Source organism: Euprymna scolopes, chromosome 15 (genome assembly GCF_053919585.1).
Source record: "Euprymna scolopes isolate OS-2025 chromosome 15, ASM5391958v1, whole genome shotgun sequence".
Lineage (NCBI taxonomy): Eukaryota > Metazoa > Mollusca > Cephalopoda > Sepiida > Sepiolidae > Euprymna > Euprymna scolopes.
Window position 1 is genome coordinate 66266012 of NC_136496.1, and position 18520 is coordinate 66284531.

The following is an 18520-nucleotide window of genomic DNA, read 5'->3' on the forward strand; positions in this document are numbered from 1 at the left end:
TCAAGGAAGGCGGAGAGTCTATAAAGGATGATGAGAGGTGTGGGAGGAGTAAGGAAGTCCGGACACCAGAGTTGATTGGCTAAATAAAGAATTTCATAAATAAGGACTGTCGTTTGTTTATAGAGACAATAAGTGCACATTTTGATGTCAATGTTGGAACTGTATACACAATTATTCATGAGGAACTGAAGATAGGGAAGATTTGCACAAAGTTTCTCCCGACAGGTCTCTCTCTATCTTTCTCCCGACAGTTCTCTCTGTCTTTTTCTCCAGACATCTCTCTCGGTCTTTTTCTCCTGAAATCACTCTCTCTGTCTTTTTCTCCCGAAATCGTTCTGTCTTTTTCTCCCGAAATCGCTCTCTCTGTCTTTTTCTCCCGAAATCGCTCTCTCTGTCTTTTTCTCACGAAATTGCTCTCTCTGTCTTTTTCCCACGAAATTGCTCTCTCTGTCTTTTTCTCACGAAATTGCTCTCTCTGTCTTTTTCTCACGAAATTGCTCTCTCTGTCTTTTTCTCGCGAAATTGCTCTCTCTGTCTTTTTCTCACAAAATCGTTCTGTCTTTTTCTCACATCTTTCTCTCTCTCTTTCTTCCGACATCTCTCTCTCTCTCTTTCTTCCGACATCTCTCTCTCTCTCTTTCTTCCGACATCTCTCTCTCTCTCTTTCTTCCGACATCTCTCTCTCTCTCTTTCTTCCGACATCTCTCTCTCTCTCTTTCTTCCGACATCTCTCTCTCTCTCTTTCTTCCGACATCTCTCTCTCTCTCTTTCTTCCGACATCTCTCTCTCTCTCTTTCTTCCGACATCTCTCTCTCTCTCTTTCTTCCGACATCTCTCTCTCTCTCTTTCTTCCGACATCTCTCTCTCTCTTTCTTCCGACATCTCTCTCTCTCTCTCTCTTTCTTCCGACATCTCTCTCTCTCTCTTTCTTCCGACATCTCTCTCTCTCTCTTTCTTCCGACATCTCTCTCTCTCTCTTTCTTCCGACATCTCTCTCTCTCTCTCTTTCTTCCGACATCTCTCTCTCTCTCTCTTTCTTCCGACATCTCTCTCTCTCTCTCTTTCTTCCGACATCTCTCTCTCTCTCTCTTTCTTCCGACATCTCTCTCTCTCTCTCTTTCTTCCTGCATCTCTCTCTCTCTCTCTTTCTTCCTGCATCTCTCTCTCTCTCTCTTTCTTCCGGCATCTCTCTCTCTCTTTCTTCCGGCATCTCTCTCTCTCTTTCTTCCGACATCTCTCTCTCTCTTTCTTCCGACATCTCTCTCTCTCTCTTTCTTCCGACATCTCTCTCTCTCTCTTTCTTCCGACATCTCTCTCTCTCTCTTTCTTCCGACATCTCTCTCTCTCTCTTTCTTCCGACATCTCTCTCTCTCTCTTTCTTCCGACATCTCTCTCTCTCTCTTTCTTCTGACATCTCTCTCTCTCTTTCTTCCGACATCTCTCTCTCTTTCTTCCGACATCTCTCTCTCTTCCGACATCTCTCTCTCTCTCTCTCTTTCTTCCGACATATCTCTCTCTCTCTCTCTTTTTCTTCCGACATATTTCTCTCTCTCTCTCTTTCTTCCAACATATCTCTCTCTCTCTCTCTCTTTCTTCCGACATATCTCTCTCTCTCTCTCTTTCTTCCGACATATCTCTCTCTCTCTCTCTTTCTTCCGACATATCTCTCTCTCTCTCTCTTTCTTCCGACATATCTCTCTCTCTCTCTCTTTCTTCCGACATCTCTCTCTCTCTCTTTCTTCCGACATCTCTCTCTCTCTCTTTCTTCCGACATCTCTCTCTCTCTCTCTTTCTTCCGACATCTCTCTCTCTCTCTTTCTTCCGACATCTCTCTCTCTCTCTTTCTTCCGACATCTCTCTCTCTCTCTCTCTTTCTTCCGACATCTCTCTCTCTCTCTCTCTCTTTCTTCCGACATATCTCTCTCTCTCTCTCTCTCTTTCTTCCGACATATCTCTCTCTCTCTCTCTCTTTCTTCCGACATATCTCTCTCTCTCTCTCTTTCTTCCGACATATCTCTCTCTCTCTCTCTTTCTTCCGACATATCTCTCTCTCTCTCTCTTTCTTCCGACATATCTCTCTCTCTCTCTCTCTTTCTTCCGACATATCTCTCTCTCTCTCTCTTTCTTCCGACATATCTCTCTCTCTCTCTCTTTCTTCCGACATATCTCTCTCTCTTTCTTCCGACATATCTCTCTCTCTCTCTTTCTTCCGACATCTCTCTCTCTCTCTTTCTTCCGACATCTCTCTCTCTCTTTCTTCCGACATCTCTCTCTCTCTTTCTTCCGACATCTCTCTCTCTCTTTCTTCCGACATCTCTCTCTCTCTCTTTCTTCCTACATCTCTCTCTCTCTCTCTTTCTTCCTACATCTCTCTCTCTCTCTTTCTTCCCACATCTCTCTCTCTCTCTCTTTCTTCCGACATCTCTCTCTCTCTCTCTTTCTTCCGACATCTCTCCCTCTCTCTTTCTTCCGACATCTCTCTCTCTCTCTTTCTTCCGACATCTCTTTCTCTCTCTTTCTTCCGACATCTCTCTCTCTCTCTTTCTTCCGACATCTCTCTCTCTCTCTTTCTTCCGACATCTCTCTCTCTCTCTTTCTTCCGACATCTCTCTCTCTCTCTCTTTCTTCCGACATCTCTCTCTCTCTCTCTTTCTTCCGACATCTCTCTCTCTCTCTCTTTCTTCCGACATCTCTCTCTCTTTCTTCCAACATCTCTCTCTCTTTCTTCCTACATCTCTCTCTCTCTCTTTCTTCCTACATCTCTCTCTCTCTCTCTTCCTACATCTCTCTCTCTCTTCCTAATCTCTCTCTCTTCCTAATCTCTCTCTCTTCCTAATCTCTCTCTCTTCCTAATCTCTCTCTCTTCCTACATCTTTCTCTCTTCCTACATCTCTCTCTCTCTTTCTTCCTACATCTCTCTCTCTCTCTCTTTCTTCCGACATCTCTCTCTCTCTTTCTTCCGACATCTCTCTCTCTTTCTTCCGACATCTCTCTCTCTCTCTTTCTTCCGACATCTCTCTCTCTCTCTTTCTTCCGACATCTCTCTCTCTCTCTTTCTTCCGACATCTCTCTCTCTCTCTTTCTTCCGACATCTCTCTCTCTCTCTTTCTTCCGACATCTCTCTCTCTCTCTTTCTTCCGACATCTCTCTCTCTTTCTTCCGACATCTCTCTCTCTTTCTTCCGACATCTCTCTCTCTTTCTTCCGACATCTCTCTCTCTTTCTTCCGACATCTCTCTCTCTTTCTTCCGACATCTCTCTCTCTCTTTCTTCCGACATCTCTCTCTCTCTTTCTTCCGACATCTCTTTCTCTCTCTCTTTCTTCCGACATCTCTCTCTCTCTCTTTCTTCCAACATCTCTCTCTCTCTTTCTTCCAACATCTCTCTCTCTCTTTCTTCCGATATCTCTCTCTCTCTCTTTCTTCCGACATCTCTCTCTCTCTCTTTCTTCCGACATCTCTCTCTCTCTCTTTCTTCCGACATCTCTCTCTCTCTTTCTTCCGACATCTCTCTCTCTCTTTCTTCCGACATCTCTGTCTCTCTCTTTCTTCCGACATCTCTCTCTCTCTCTCTCTTTCTTCCGACATCTCTCTCTCTCTCTCTTTCTTCCGACATCTCTCTCTCTCTCTCTCTTTCTTCCGACATCTCTATCTCTCTCTCTCTCTTTCTTCCGACATATCTCTCTCTCTCTCTCTCTCTCTTTCTTCCGACATATCTCTCTCTCTTTCTTCCGACATATCTCTCTCTCTCTCTCACTTTCTTCCGACATATCTCTCTCTCTCTCTCTTTCTTCCGACATATCTCTCTCTCTCTCTCTCTTTCTTCCGACATATCTCTCTCTCTCTCTCTCTTTCTTCCGACATCTCCCTCTCTCTTCCTACATCTCTCTCTCTCTCTTCCTACATCTCTCTCTCTCTCTCTTCCGACATCTCTCTCTCTCTCTCTTTCTTCCTACATCTCTCTCTCTTTCTTCCTACATCTCTCTCTCTCTTTCTTCCTACATCTTTCTCTCTCTATTTCTTCCTACATCTCTCTCTCTCTCTTTCTTCCTACATCTCTCTCTCTCTCTTTCTTCCTACATCTCTCTCTCTCTCTCTTTCTTCCTACATCTCTCTCTCTCTTTCTTCCGACATCTCTCTCTTTCTTCCGACATCTCTCTCTCTCTCTCTCTTTCTTCCGACATCTCTCTCTCTATCTCTCTCTTTCTTCCGACATCTCTCTCTCTCTCTCTCTCTTTCTTCCGACATCTCTCTCTCTCTTTCTTCCGACATCTCTCTCTCTCTCTCTTCCGACATCTCTCTCTCTCTCTCTTTCTTCCGACATCTCTCTCTTTCTCTCTCTTTCTTCCGACATCTCTCTCTCTCTCCCTTTCTTCCGACATCTCTCTCTCTCTCCCTTTCTTCCGACATCTCTCTCTCTCTCCCTTTCTTCCGACATCTCTCTCTCTCTCCCTTTCTTCCGACATCTCTCTCTCTCTCTCTCCCTTTCTTCCGACATCTCTCTCTCTCTCTCTCCCTTTCTTCCGACATCTCTCTCTCTCTCTCTCCCTTTCTTCCGACATCTCTCTCTCTCTCTCTCTCCCTTTCTTCCGACATCTCTCTCTCTCTCTCTCCCTTTCTTCCGACATCTCTCTCTCTCTCTCTCCCTTTCTTCCGACATCTCTCTCTCTCTCTCCCTTTCTTCCGACATCTCTCTCTCTCTCCCTTTCTTCCGACATCTCTCTCTCTCTCCCTTTCTTCCGACATCTCTCTCTCTCTCTCTCGCTCTCTCCCTTTCTTCCGACATCTCTCTCTCTCTCTCTCTCTTTCTTCCGACACCTCTCTCTCTTTCTTCCGACATCTCTCTCTCTCTCTTTCTTCCGACATCTCTCTCTCTCTCTTTCTTCCGACATCTTTCTCTCTCTCTTTCTTCCAACATCTCTCTCTCTCTTTCTTCCGAGATCTCTCTCTCTCTCTTTCTTCCGTCATCTCTCTCTCTCTCTCTTTCTTATGACATCTCTTTCTCTTTCTTCCTACATCTCTCTCTCTCTCTTTCTTCCTACATCTCTCTCTCTCTCTTTCTTCCTACATCTCTCTCTCTCTCTTTCTTCCTACATCTCTCTCTCTCTCTTTCTTCCTACATCTCTCTCTCTCTTTCTTCCTACATCTCTCTCTCTCTCTCTTCCTACATCTCTCTCTCTCTTCCTACATCTCACTCTCTCTCTCTCTTCCGACATCTCTCTCTCTCTCTTTCTTCCTACATCTCTCTCTCCGTCTCTTTCTTCCTACATCTCTCTCTCTCTCTTTCTTCCTACATCTCTCTCTCTCTCTTTCTTCCTACATCTCTCTCTTCGTCTCTTTCTTCCTACATCTCTCTCCGTCTCTTTCTTCCTACATCTCTCTCTCTCTCTTTCTTCCGACATCTCTCTCTCTCTCTTTCTTCCGACATCTCTCTCTCTCTCTCTTTCTTCCGACATCTCTCTCTCTCTCTCTTTCTTCCGACATCTCTCTCTCTCTTTCTTCCGACATCTCTCTCTTTCTTCCGACATCTCTCTCTTTCTTCCGACATCTCTCTCTTTCTTCCGACATCTCTCTCTTTCTTCCGACATCTCTCTCTTTCTTCCGACATCTCTCTCTGTCTTCCGACATCTCTCTCTTTCTTCCGACATCTCTCTCTCTCTCTCTTTCTTCCGACATCTCTCTCTCTCTCTTTCTTCCGACATCTCTCTCTCTCTCTCTCTCTTTCTTCCGACCTCTCTCCCTCTCTCTCTCTTTCTTCCGACCTCTCTCTCTCTCTGTCTTCCGACCTCTCTCCCTCTATCTCTTTCTTCCGACCTCTCTCTCTCTCTGTCTTCCGACCTCTCTCCCTCTATCTCTTTCTTCTGACCTCTCTCCCTCTATCTCCTTCTTCTGACCTCTCTCCCTCTATCTCCTTCTTCTGACCTCTCTCCCTCTATCTCCTTCTTCCGACCTCTCTCCCTCTATTTCTTTCTTCCGACCTCTTTCTCTCTCTCTCTCTCCCGACAGTTCTTCAGACCTCTCTCTCTCGACAATTTTTCCTCTCTCTCTCTCTCTCTCTCCCGACAATTCTTCCTCTCTCTCTCTCTCTCTCCCGACAATTCTTCCTCTCTCTCTCTCTCTCTCTCTCCCGACAATTCTTCCTCTCTCTCTCTCTCCCGACAATTCTTCCTCTCTCTCTCTCCCGACAATTCTTCCTCTCTCTCTCTCCCGACAATTCTTCCTCTCTCTCTCTCTCTCCCGACAATTCTTCCTCTCTCTCTCTCTCTCCCGACAATTCTTCCTCTCTCTCTCTCTCTCCCGACAATTCTTCCTCTCTCTCTCTCTCTCTCCCGACAATTCTTCCTCTCTCCCGACAATTCTTCCTCTCTCTCTCTCTCTCCCGACAATTCTTCCTCTCTCTCTCTCTCTCTCCCGACAATTCTTCCTCTCTCCCGACAATTCTTCCTCTCTCTCTCTCTCCCGACAATTCTTCCTCTCTCTCTCTCTCTCTCCCGACAATTCTTCCTCTCTCTCTCTCTCTCTCCCGACAATTCTTCCTCTCTCTCTCTCTCTCTCCCGACAATTCTTCCTCTCTCTCTCTCTCTCTCCCGACAATTCTTCCTCTCTCTCTCTCTCCCGACAATTCTTCCTCTCTCTCTCTCTCTCTCCCGACAATTCTTCCTCTCTCTCTCTCTCTCCCGACAATTCTTCCTCTCTCTCTCTCTCTCTCTCCCGACAATTCTTCCTCTCTCTCTCTCTCACGACAATTCTTCCTCTCTCTCTCTCTCCCGACAATTCTTCCTCTCTCTCTCTCTCCCGACAATTCTTCCTCTCTCTCTCTCTCTCCCGACAATTCTTCTTCTCTCTCTCTCTCTCTCTCTCTCTCTCTCTCTCTCTCTCTCTCTCTTACACACACTGCAGTGTTGGTTGTCATATAATCAGGAATTTAGAAATACTCACTGCAATATTTGTTTCTGAGTCTGTTTTTCTGCATCCTAAAATGTAAGCATTGCCAATTCTAAAATTTCACATTAATCTAACCACATGGTATTCATACTCAGAACTACAGCAAATTAACCAATGAAGTTGTTACTTCATGTAAGATGTTTTTCTTTCTTTTTAGATGTGTCCAAACAGCCTTATGAGAGGCTTTGTTCGTCAGTATCAAACTTTTCAGTTTTAAATAGATTTTTTAAAGTCTTATAATTAATTTTTTTTTTTTTATTTGCTGCTTGTGTAAATTGGTGATCTTTTAAACCAACACATATCAGGTGAAAGCATTATTATGTACTTATGTGTTATGTCGAAATAAGTATAAATTTTACAAATTATGAAAAATGATGCAGCAGAAAAATAATTACACATAAAAATTATGGAGTTTAGTGATTTATAGAGTTTTATCGTATGTTTTAATGCTGGAGAGTTCGCAAGATCCAAGGGAAGGTAACTGCAATCGATAGTTTTGACTAAATAAATACTACACCATTTTTAAATATAAAATATCAGCACGTAATTGTGGCGGATTTTTTTTTTTATATAAAATACTTCTAGCTCATCATCAACTGGATTATTGTTTTTGTAATTTTTTGAATTTATACTAATATCGACATGGCACGTAAGTATGTAATGTTTTCACCTGAAGTGCATGAATTTAAAAGATCTACACAAGCATCATTTTATTTTTTTTTTATCATACCTCATATTATAGGTTGTCATTTTTAAAACTCTATTCCATATTCATCTAAGTGGTGAAGTGAGGGTAATGTCAGTTTTCTTGGATTCATCTAATTTTTTATAAGCATTCAAGTTGTATACAAGAAGAAAAATAAATACAATACGATGAAAATTGTTTCCAAAGATGGCCATTGCAATAATAGGTCCAAACTTCTTTTGTAGCAGATTGTTTGCCAACTTGGTTCTAGCGTTTTAATATTTACCAATTTGGAAAAAAATGATTCGCTTCAGATAAAATTCAATAAAACGAAAATCAATTGGTCGTTTTAGCTTTCCAGCTTCATCATTAATCTTAGACATTCTCAACTATTTGCCAATAGAAATGAAAATGTGGTTTGGGGAAACATTTTCGAAGAAGGAATAGGAATAAAATTACTCTGTTTTTTTTAAACTAAAAAATAAATTTTATTGTATACTAGCTGTCCTTACCCGTGTTTGCCGGGAGTATTTTTACTTTAATTTCTAAATAGATTTTCATTTTAAACTATACTTTATTTTTTAATTTTTTGAAAATTTATCTTTTACCAAGATATTAGTAGTAATTGAATTAATATGCATTTCAAAATTGTTCTTTTTAATTCTTACATTTATAATTAATTGGTAGGACCTATCTTACTACCTATCCTCGGATCCCCATATTTTTTACTTATCCTCGAATTCCCGTATTTTTTTATATTATTTTCTTATATTTTTTCCTATCCTCAGCCCCCCCCTTACTTTTATAAAATATTTAAATGTAAATTGCATATTTGTATTTGGATTCTTCAGACTACTGTTCTCATCTTGAACTTTATCTTCACAACGTTTCTATTGATATAACTTCCATCTTCTTCAGGTGTATCTTGTTAAACTCGGGGACTCATTCTGTTGAATTTGGGAATCTGCATGGAATTTCAAATGGAATCCTTTATTTAATTCACGGGGAGTGGGGAGGTAACATGCTCTCATTCAGTCAGCCATGACTGGAGAGAAGTTTTAAGTAATATTGCAATTGTATTTTTGAGTGTTGCCCATACTGAGGATTGAACCTTCAACCTCTAGAAGAGTGTAACTTTACAATTGAATTTTACGAAGGTTACTTTCAAAATTACAATTGCGAATTACTTACACCTTCTATGCAGTTATGGCTGATGAAATAAGAACATGCTACCCCCGTAGATTAAATAAAGTGTTCTATTCAAAATTCCATGCAGATTCATGAGTTTGACAAGATACATCTGAAGAAGGCCAGAGGTTAAATCGACCAAAACGTTGGGAAAATATCACTCAGTATGAGAACAGTAGTTTGAAGAATCCAAATACAAATAATTAATCCTTATCTCAAAAATGCAGAAATATAAAATTACATACTTTAGAATTTTTGTTTGTCGTAAATTTATAAATGATAAAAGGCCCTGAGACAGATTTCTGTTAATGTAATTTTATAATAAAGCATATTATCAATGATGATGATGTGGTGGTGGTGGTGGTGGTGGTAGTGGTAGTCTATGATTATTAGTGTTCATATTGTGAATAGTAAAACGATTTGGTGTTTTTTATAAAGTAAATATATGTGCATAATAAATAAAAGTAATTTAAATAATTTAATGAAATGATTGTGTATATTCATTATTGTACAAAATCTATGTACTTCAGCTGTTTACAGTCAATGCTGAAATAATAATGTATTAGTTAGAAACCAGTTCTTAACGTGGGGAACAGTAGGCTTTGTTAACTATTCTGTACTTTCATCTAAGTCAGTCGAACTCATAAGAATGCTAGGAGTCTGTCGGTTTTTTTTTTTTTTAAATCAAACTCCGATTATTACTGGATATCAGAAGACTTTAAAATGTAGCTTAAATCGGAATCCTAAGAGTCTGAGTCAGATCTTATATCTTCTGAGTCCACAACTCTAGTTAAGACTAGGATAGATAGAAAAGATCACAATCTCCCTCTACTCTCTTAACTTTTATTATAATTTTTTCATTTTATGAACTATTACCTTTTTATCATAATAATAATAATAATAATAATAATAGATCTTACAATAACGGCCAAGCTCCAACCCCTGTCTCATTGCTGCAATGTCACATCCCTGTACGTGTTTTACAAAAACTTTAATGGAATGTGCTCTGATGAACTCATAACATTTGTGCCCACTCGACATGCATATTCCCGACTAACCCAATAAGTACCAAAATCCCACCCTTCACTGTTGAGGTCTCTAGATGCCGGAAAGTCTTCTACTCTAATAGTTTCTTCCCCTAAATTGCTAGACTGGAATTCACTTTGTTTCCTGCTTCCCTAACTGTACTGCTGAGGTTTACATGTAAAATGAACGGACATCTTGCTGCTCAACTCCCCACCGCCCCTGTTAGACACGATCTAATAGTAATCTGTTATGTTCCAAATGGTGATATGTCTTGTTTAAGGTGAAAAGGAGTAAAAAAAATAAAATAAATAAAAATAATGTGTGTCTTAATGTTAGCATTTGTATCATTTGTTGTTGATGCAAGAACTTGTGTAGTGGAAGATGGTATTATGTGTCTCAGAAGATAATTTCCTTTTTTGAGCAGAACATTTTGGCATCGTCTGACATGTGAACATTCCGTGGCTGAGGGAATCAAATTATTCCAACATTTTTTCTTTGGAAAGTTGACAAGTGAAAATAGCTACTACAGATTGTTATTTGTTTTTTTATTTATAAAAAGATTTTCTTTTTTTTAAATCGTATAAAATGCTCTTTAACTCTAAAACTGTTTATCCGTATATATTACAGTGATTTTGATGTCATCTGCTTTCAATTTTTCAAGCTAATAGGCCTCTCAGATATATCAGTTTTAACTTATTTTTTTTATCATTTGTTCAGTTTTAGAGGGAGGGTAATGAGTATTTGTGACAGCACCCATCCATTATCCCCTCTTTGCCACACCCTTGGGTGAAATTATTTGTGCCCCTTTACTCAAATGAAATCGAGAGTTTTTCTTGATTATGTAAAGTCTATGGTATTTTAATGAATTTGCTAAAGTAGTTCTGCTAGATCAATGGTTCTTAAGTCTGAAGGAGGTGGGTTATAAAGACATTAAGAATCTGTAAGTCTTATAAGAGTAGAACGAGTAGAATTAAACACACCCATTAGTTATTTAAAAATTTCAAATTTATTAAATATCTACATTTATTTTTTTTTTTAGTTTAGTCAATTAACTATTTATTTTTAATCATTATTATTTTTTTTTTAATTAATTTTTTTTTTTTTTAGAGTTCTCTGCCCTTTTCACTTAGTTTTTAAAAAGAAAGAAATTTGATTCTGTCTGTTGGGCTGAAACCTAAAGTACCAAACTTAGCATCCCACTTTGGTATCAACCAAATTACGACTGGAATTACAATCCTGGAAACATGGAAATATCTCATCTCTGAAGAGTTATGTTTTTGTTTCCTCAGCATTCCGCTGAGTCTGGCATACCGAACTAACATTCGGCATTTCTTGGATTTAATTGTTACTGACATTTGGTATTTGCCTCCAAGAAAGAAAAGAAAAATCATTCTCATTTTATTTGTCTGTGGAATATTTTGCATTAACATAGAAACAAGAACAGATCCATTTTTACAATATATCCACTCAATCTGTATGTTGAATGATGAAAATGCTATTTCTTATTTAGCGTGACAGACCAATGAAAATGCTATTTTAAACATAAGCATGACAGACTGATGAAAATGCTGTTTAAGACTTAAGCATAACAGTTCGCTGAAAATGTTATTTCATATTTAAGACCAATGTGAATGCTATTTAATATTTAAAATGTGACAAACAGCTGAAAATGCAATTTCGAACTTAAGCAAGGCAAACTGATAATAATGCGGTTTAATATTTAAGCATGACAGACGGATGGAAATGCTATTTCAAACATCAGTGTGACAGATCACTGAAAATGCTATTTCATATTTAAGCATGACAAGTCGATGAAAATGCTATTTCCAAATTAAGCGTGGCAAGCTGATAAAAATGCTGTTTCATCTTTATGAGTGTGACAGACCAATGAAAATGCTATTTTAAAAGTTGGCTTAACATGTTTTACATGCTTACATGTGTTGGAAAAACGTGATTCATCAAAATAAATGCTATTTCTGTGTCGATCATAAGAAAGCAAAGAAAATATTATTTGAAACTTTAACATGATCGATCAAAACCACTAACAGATGAGTCATTTATTAAACTAAAATGCAAACGAAGCCAGCCAATTGGAAGTAAGGGGGCTATTTATATAACATTCATATGGAAAATGCATCACCCTATCTAAACTTTAGAGAGGTATGCTTAAATAATGAAAACTTTCTGCTTCCTTGATAGTATTCTAAAAAAGAAAACACAAATAATAATTTTAGATCCGCCCCCCCCCTTAAAAATTTTTTATCACTGATACTTTTTTTTAAATCTCATGTTAAACCAAATATAATTTCTCAATGACATGTTTTTCACTTGAGCATATTTTCTTATACACATAGAACTATTAAGCTGAGCAAACTGACAGAATAAACCTAAAAACAAATAACAGAGCAACTGTACGCTTTTTAAAAAAATAATGGTTCTTATTTAGAATTCAACCTAATTAAAAACATAAAAATGCAGAAAAAAAAAATACAAATCATTGTAATGTATATACCCGTCATGGAACGAAGATGCCATATTCCAAAAATCATATTAATTGATCAAGTAATTTTATTTTTAACTAAGAAAATCAAATTTTATAAGTAAGTGTCGCCATCTAGAAAAAAACAAACAAACAAAAAAACAAGGACAGATGAGTCTACAATAACTCAAACTTGTGAGATAATGCTAATGATTTTATATTAATTGCTTTAAATCGTTTAAAAATTATATTATTTATTAAAAAAAAACAAAAAACTACCCGATCAATGTATGTGACTTTTGGAATATGACATTTCCGTTTTGTGACATGCATCATAAAAATTTTTCTGTAGTTGCTTTTTAATTTGGTTGGATTCTAACTAAAAATCAAAATAATGTTTCAGTTAAAATTAGTAAAATTTTGCATTTATTCACAGATATTGTAAGTAAAACGAATGTTTATATTGCATTTTAATTATATTTTTTAAAGATTATAATAACTTTTGCATGTTGTATTTATATAAAATTTGACCGAAAATATTTTTCTTTTTTTTGTTTTAGGTGAGTATTCTGATGTACAACATAAACTGTGAGTATGCATATATATATGTATGTATGTATGTAATTAATTTTTATAATTAAATACATTCAAATGTATTAAACTAAAAAAACAATATCTTTTCAAAAGTACTCAATACATATGTAGAGCTTTTATATAAACATCAGAAAAAATCTTGCATAATTCGACCTACACTTCAATGATGTTAATTATCTCATCAGGGGTTCAATAACCTGAATCTCTAACCTGACAGTAAATGTCATCGAATGTAGGTTGATCCATGTAAGAATTGATTTTTATGTTTATATAATTTTACTGATGTAAATTAAGGTAAACTACACATCCACAAAGTAAGAATTCAGAAAATCTTTATATTATTAATGAAGCCAGGCCTTGATAGTTTTAATAGAAATTGAAATTCAAAGAATCTTGCTTAATTGGTGTCTTATGAATATGGATCAAATTTAATGCAAATATGTAAAAATTGGAATTTCAAATGAGAGATTAGGCCCATATTATAAACCCCTCTTTGCCTTAAAACTGAAACTTAGGAAATATATATTGCTTGATGTCTAAATTTCTAGAAGGGCATTAAGTACTTACGGGAGAGTTCATGTGAAGGTTGCCTGCATCCTAAGTGAAATTGATTTTTGTGGAACGAACTGGATTTGAACTTAGAAGACTCAGGTTGTCAGTCTGTGTTGTTAACTACTAAACAAATGTCTCCTGTCTGCACAGGTCATGATTGTCTGCTCCTTGTGCTTGTATGAAGTTGGTGCACAATTTCTACACTAGTCTCAATTCATCACTGCTGCAATAAAAATATTCTATCTCTCACAAATTAAAACTGCAGTTTAAAACAAGTAACAATGTTTTTTGGGGGGAATTACAATAACACTCGTTTTCTTTGGCTGAATAAGACTTGCAAATGAGAATTCTTAGCCCAATCAAATCAAAACACAAATCCAACCAAACACAATCTATTAGACAAGAACCCAAAGATCCATCTCTCCATGAGAGGCACATAAAACTCAACTGGCTCTGAGATGCAGAGAAAATCTATTGCCCCTGCCTATTTACTAGAATATATATAGTAGTGATGGGACGATTCCAATATTTTTCCCCGATTCTGATACAATTATTGATTCCATAATAAATTTCCGATTTTGATACAATTACCAATTCCAATTCTTTATAAAATCTCTAAATATTTAACTATAAAGTTGTTATTTATTCCTGATTACCGTAAAAACACATACATATATTCTTAAACGTAAAAAATACATTTGTATGGAATCATTTAGGGATTTTAAATTTATTGGTAATTTAAAATCAATAAATATTTATTATCATATCATTACTACCAGTAGTGGAAAATTTTGCTTTAAACAAAATAAAATGAAAAAGATAATGAAAGGAATCATTTTATGAAATCAAAAAATAGACACAAATGTTTACGATTCCTATTTTGATACACCATGGCGGTCTGATTTTATCAATTCCTGGTTCCAATTAATCGTCCCAACATTAATATATGAATATCTGAGCCCTTTTATGGCATATCACCTGGCTGTCTGTTTGAAAAGACTAATCTGCCACCAATCTATGGACATAAAACATTCCTCTGCCTATCCAGTTCCATGTCTAGGTAGACGTTATTTTTTTTTTTTTTTCAAGTACTTTGCTCTCAGTATGAATCCCCATTTAAAGAAACCCTAATTTGTCTAACAAGAAATAAAATTCTGAGTAGTCAAAACTTCAAGCCAGACATATTTTTATTTTCTTGTGTGATTTAACTTCTCTTGGTCAAATATCTCTTGTTCACAGCAAGCTTTTTATATGTATGCATTGCAAACATGCAACTAACTAAACATGTAACCGCATTGCACATGTGTAATAAACTAGCAGGACCTGTGGAAATTCCATAGTTGTATCCTTCATTTGTTGAATATTATTGCCATGCTTCAAAATGTTTCTATTTTATGGCTGTTCATCATAAATAGTGATCCACGATATTATTATATCACCTTTGTTCAAACTGAAACATACGTAACAAAACTCTTGTAAAAAGTTTGACATATTTCCATTTTATAAACGTCCAGCATGAACACTGACTCCTACAATATTCTTGTATCATCTTTAGACAGAACATATACTACACTCTGAGTTATATATTTTTTATTTTACATGAAAAGTTACAAAAACAAAAATTAGGCACAAAGCCACTATAATATTGGGGGGAGGGTGTCTAAGGTCATTTTCATCACTGTACCTTTGCTTGTCTATGCTGATCCCAGATAAAGTTCTTATTCACCACAATACCTGAAGCACACCGGGGGTCATCTTAAAGATTCCCAAATCATGAATCTCAAGTAGGACAACCTCCCCCTCCTTCCAGGTGTACTTGAGGTATTGTGGTTAATGAGAACTTTACCTAGGATCAGCATAAACAAGCAAAGGTTCAGTGATGAAGATGACCTTGAACACCCCTTCCCGATTTTATTGTGGCCTTGTGCCTAATTTTTTGTTTTAAATTGTCTTGTTTTTGTAACTTTTCATGAAAAATAAAAATTGTAGCCAGAAGGCCGAGAAAGTGTGTTTAAGTTTCGTAATTCATCCTCATTCCTGCTGCTGCTATATCTCAGATTTGATTCATCACCTCTACTGCAAGCAACAGGCCTTTTATTGTATTACAGAATTAAACAACCTAAAGAGGTATTGATATGCCATTGCGCAGACAAATCGACCCAAACCAGTAAGTTCTGGGTAGAGCACTATCTAATGCCCTAATTGTAGAACAAATAATTTACTGTTTTTATTTGGTCTCTTCCCAAATAATCCATTCATTATTATGAATTAATAAAGATGCAAGAATTCCCCATGTTGGACACGCTCATAAATAATCCAGATTCATATTCTCTCCGCTTTTCTATTCTACAAGACAAATCTAATTATCGGTTTCATTTGCCCAAACAGCTTTACTAAAATATTGCTGCTTCCAATATTTTCCTTTTCGATCTATATATGTTAATACTGTTTTCACTAGCTATGTAAACAAGAATAAACAAAATCTTTGTCAAAACTTCTTTTCACCAATGCCGGAATTCATATCAACTTAAACCGTAATTCTCAACATCTATGCTCTCTCTCTCTTGACTGTTAAAAATTCTACTGCTTCTTCTGCCCAATCCGCCCTTCTTATAGTGGCTCATATGCAAATTAATGTCATATGTATCATACCATGTGCTACTTCGTTCACCAACATTACCGACCCCAATGCTGTTTCCATGGACTTCATCTTTTCTTCTGGCTGTGTCATTGTCTCTCACACATTGGTAAGGGTATGTGTGTGTGTGCGACACCATCGACCCTCTATTGTCAAGACTGTGTTTGTCAGTCAGTTGATCAATTCATTTCTCCATTTCCTCCAAGCCACGATCTGTCTTCAATAGTCTCCAACTCGTCAATTGCAACTGTCATCAACCGTCGCAGACACAAGATTGCCCCCAACCATACCCAACTGTTGCAAAACTCATTGACACTTCTTAAACTTACTCTAAAATATCTAGATATTTGTCCCAATAAGTGGCACACCTTAACCAACAATCCCAATTCAGCTTCCTTTTGTGTTCCTTGGTGAATAACTTCCTATCCATCGTTTTTCGACCAACCCCATTTCCTATACCTTCATTCATCCGATAAACTCTTGTCTTTTGCCATACTTTTTCTCCTCCACTTTCCAACACTTGGGGGGAGGGGGATTCTGATAATATCACAATTTTACATCACATATGCATAAAGGTTATTCCATCGGTTGTCCTCAAAATATTGTTACAATGGAAAGTGCTATTTTTGCTTGTAACCCCTTTTATTGTTTATTTATAGAGTATGAAATAAAAGTACACACACACATACACGATATATATATATATATATATATATATATATATAATTTTACCTACATTCATCAAAAGAATTTGTCTCATTCAAATAATACATGTGTCTATTTTTCAAATATTTGTGATCTTTGAATAATTAAACTTCTTCGTGATGTTACAGATTCCGCTTTGAATGTCTGTTTGAAAAAGAAAATGTTGAAAAATAGTGCAATGGGGAAATTGTTGAACCATGTGCCCCCAATGTGCGGACCAGGAAACCTAGGCTCCCTGCCTAGTCCTATGGACTGTGATTACAGATTTCCTCAATATGGTAACATAAAAAAATATTTACCAATCTCAGCATTTGTGGAAATTTTGTGTTGCTGCTGCTGCTTTTTTGTTTATTAAGCATCATTCATTCATGATGATGATTTTGTTGGCATTCAGTTTCCCAATATCCTTTCTATTAGGAATTCTTTCTAGAAGGATATTGGGTACTTATGGCAGAGATCATGTGAAGGTTGGCAACATTCCTAAGCGAAAGTGTTTATGTGGAATGAACTGGGTTTGAACTTGGTATATCCTGGTTGTCAGTTCACATTGTTAACCACTGAGCCACCATCACCTCCCTGCTGCTGCTGATTATATTTATTCTGTTTTGTTCACATATTTTTGTCGCTTTTGTAGCATTTTTGTTATTGAATGTTTGTCCCCATCTTTTGTTTATCACTGCATGAGAAATTCATCCATTCTATACAAATTAAATGTTATATTTTTCTTTCTTTTAACCAGTTGTAGATGTACAAACCCACATGTAAACATTAAAACATGTCTACAAAATATTAATGTAACAAACAAAATGTTGGCATTTGTTCACACTAGGATTGTCAAAACTATGAATACTTTATCTGTCAAAGCAATACAATATGCATCATTTTTACATCTGTACGCAAGTCATATTAAAATTATGGGTTCTTGTTCAGAATAAGGACAAAAATCGAAATATTGAATGTCAATTAAAATCAATAGTATCTATTTAATTGTCATATCGAAGTTAGTAAATATTTAAAAATTAGCAAAGATAGTAAAGAAAATTGCTAATTTCCCTTAAATAATAAACTGACGAGTTTGTATGATATAAGGGGAAGTAACTGCAGTCTGTTACATTTAAAAAATAATAATGGCAGCTAAGTGAATCATGAAATCGTGAAAGCTCATATTTTATTTAATAATGCAGTAATATGTTACTAATTAGGACATGAGAATTAAGTAGATAACATTGCTTTTAGTTGAAATTGACTTTAAAAAAATATACCATTGGTTTTTAATGGAATTTCAATTTTTCGACTCTTGATTTTCATTCTCATTCCGAACATGCACCAAATTATGTTGCTATGAAATTTAAAAAAAACATAAGTTGGTATTCGTTTTATATAACTTAAAATTTTACTGCTTAATTTTTTTTTTCTTGTTTTCTGTGTACTTGTCTTCTAGTTATTCATCTGATTCTCTTATCTCCCCACCTTCTCTTCTGACCGGATTTTGACCTAGATGTTACAGTTCTTCCTCGCCTCTTTTCATACTCTCCTCTTTTTTGCTTATCTTTCTTTTTCTTTTTAATTTAAACATTTGATGTGTAATTCATGGGGTCATTTACCAGTAATGTTATAGGGTTTTTTTTTTCTATGGTATCAAAATTAGTATCCTGTATAACATTTTTTTATAAAAATATCGAAATTGGTATCATGGTAAGCCCTAGTTTC

General features: G+C 36.5%; 1 protein-coding gene across 5 annotated transcripts in view; it reads left to right on the forward strand.

Moving 5' to 3' along the window:
* LOC145293856 (glycerol kinase 5-like) overlaps positions 1-18520 on the forward strand; it is a 420415-nt gene that overhangs the window by 64257 nt on the left and 337638 nt on the right. Inside the window, exons 2-3 of one of the 5 annotated variants that reach the window (XM_080140555.1) lie at positions 12882-12909; positions 16939-17088. The exons of 2 other annotated variants lie outside the window; for them this stretch is intronic. In XM_080140555.1, the coding sequence (XP_079996681.1) occupies positions 12894-12909; positions 16939-17088 (166 nt within the window). In that variant the 5' untranslated portion in view covers positions 12882-12893. Of the gene's footprint in view, positions 1-12881; positions 12910-16938; positions 17089-18520 lie in introns of those variants that run through there. 2 more of the 5 variants (XM_080140557.1, XM_080140562.1) reach the window with 2 other exon arrangements.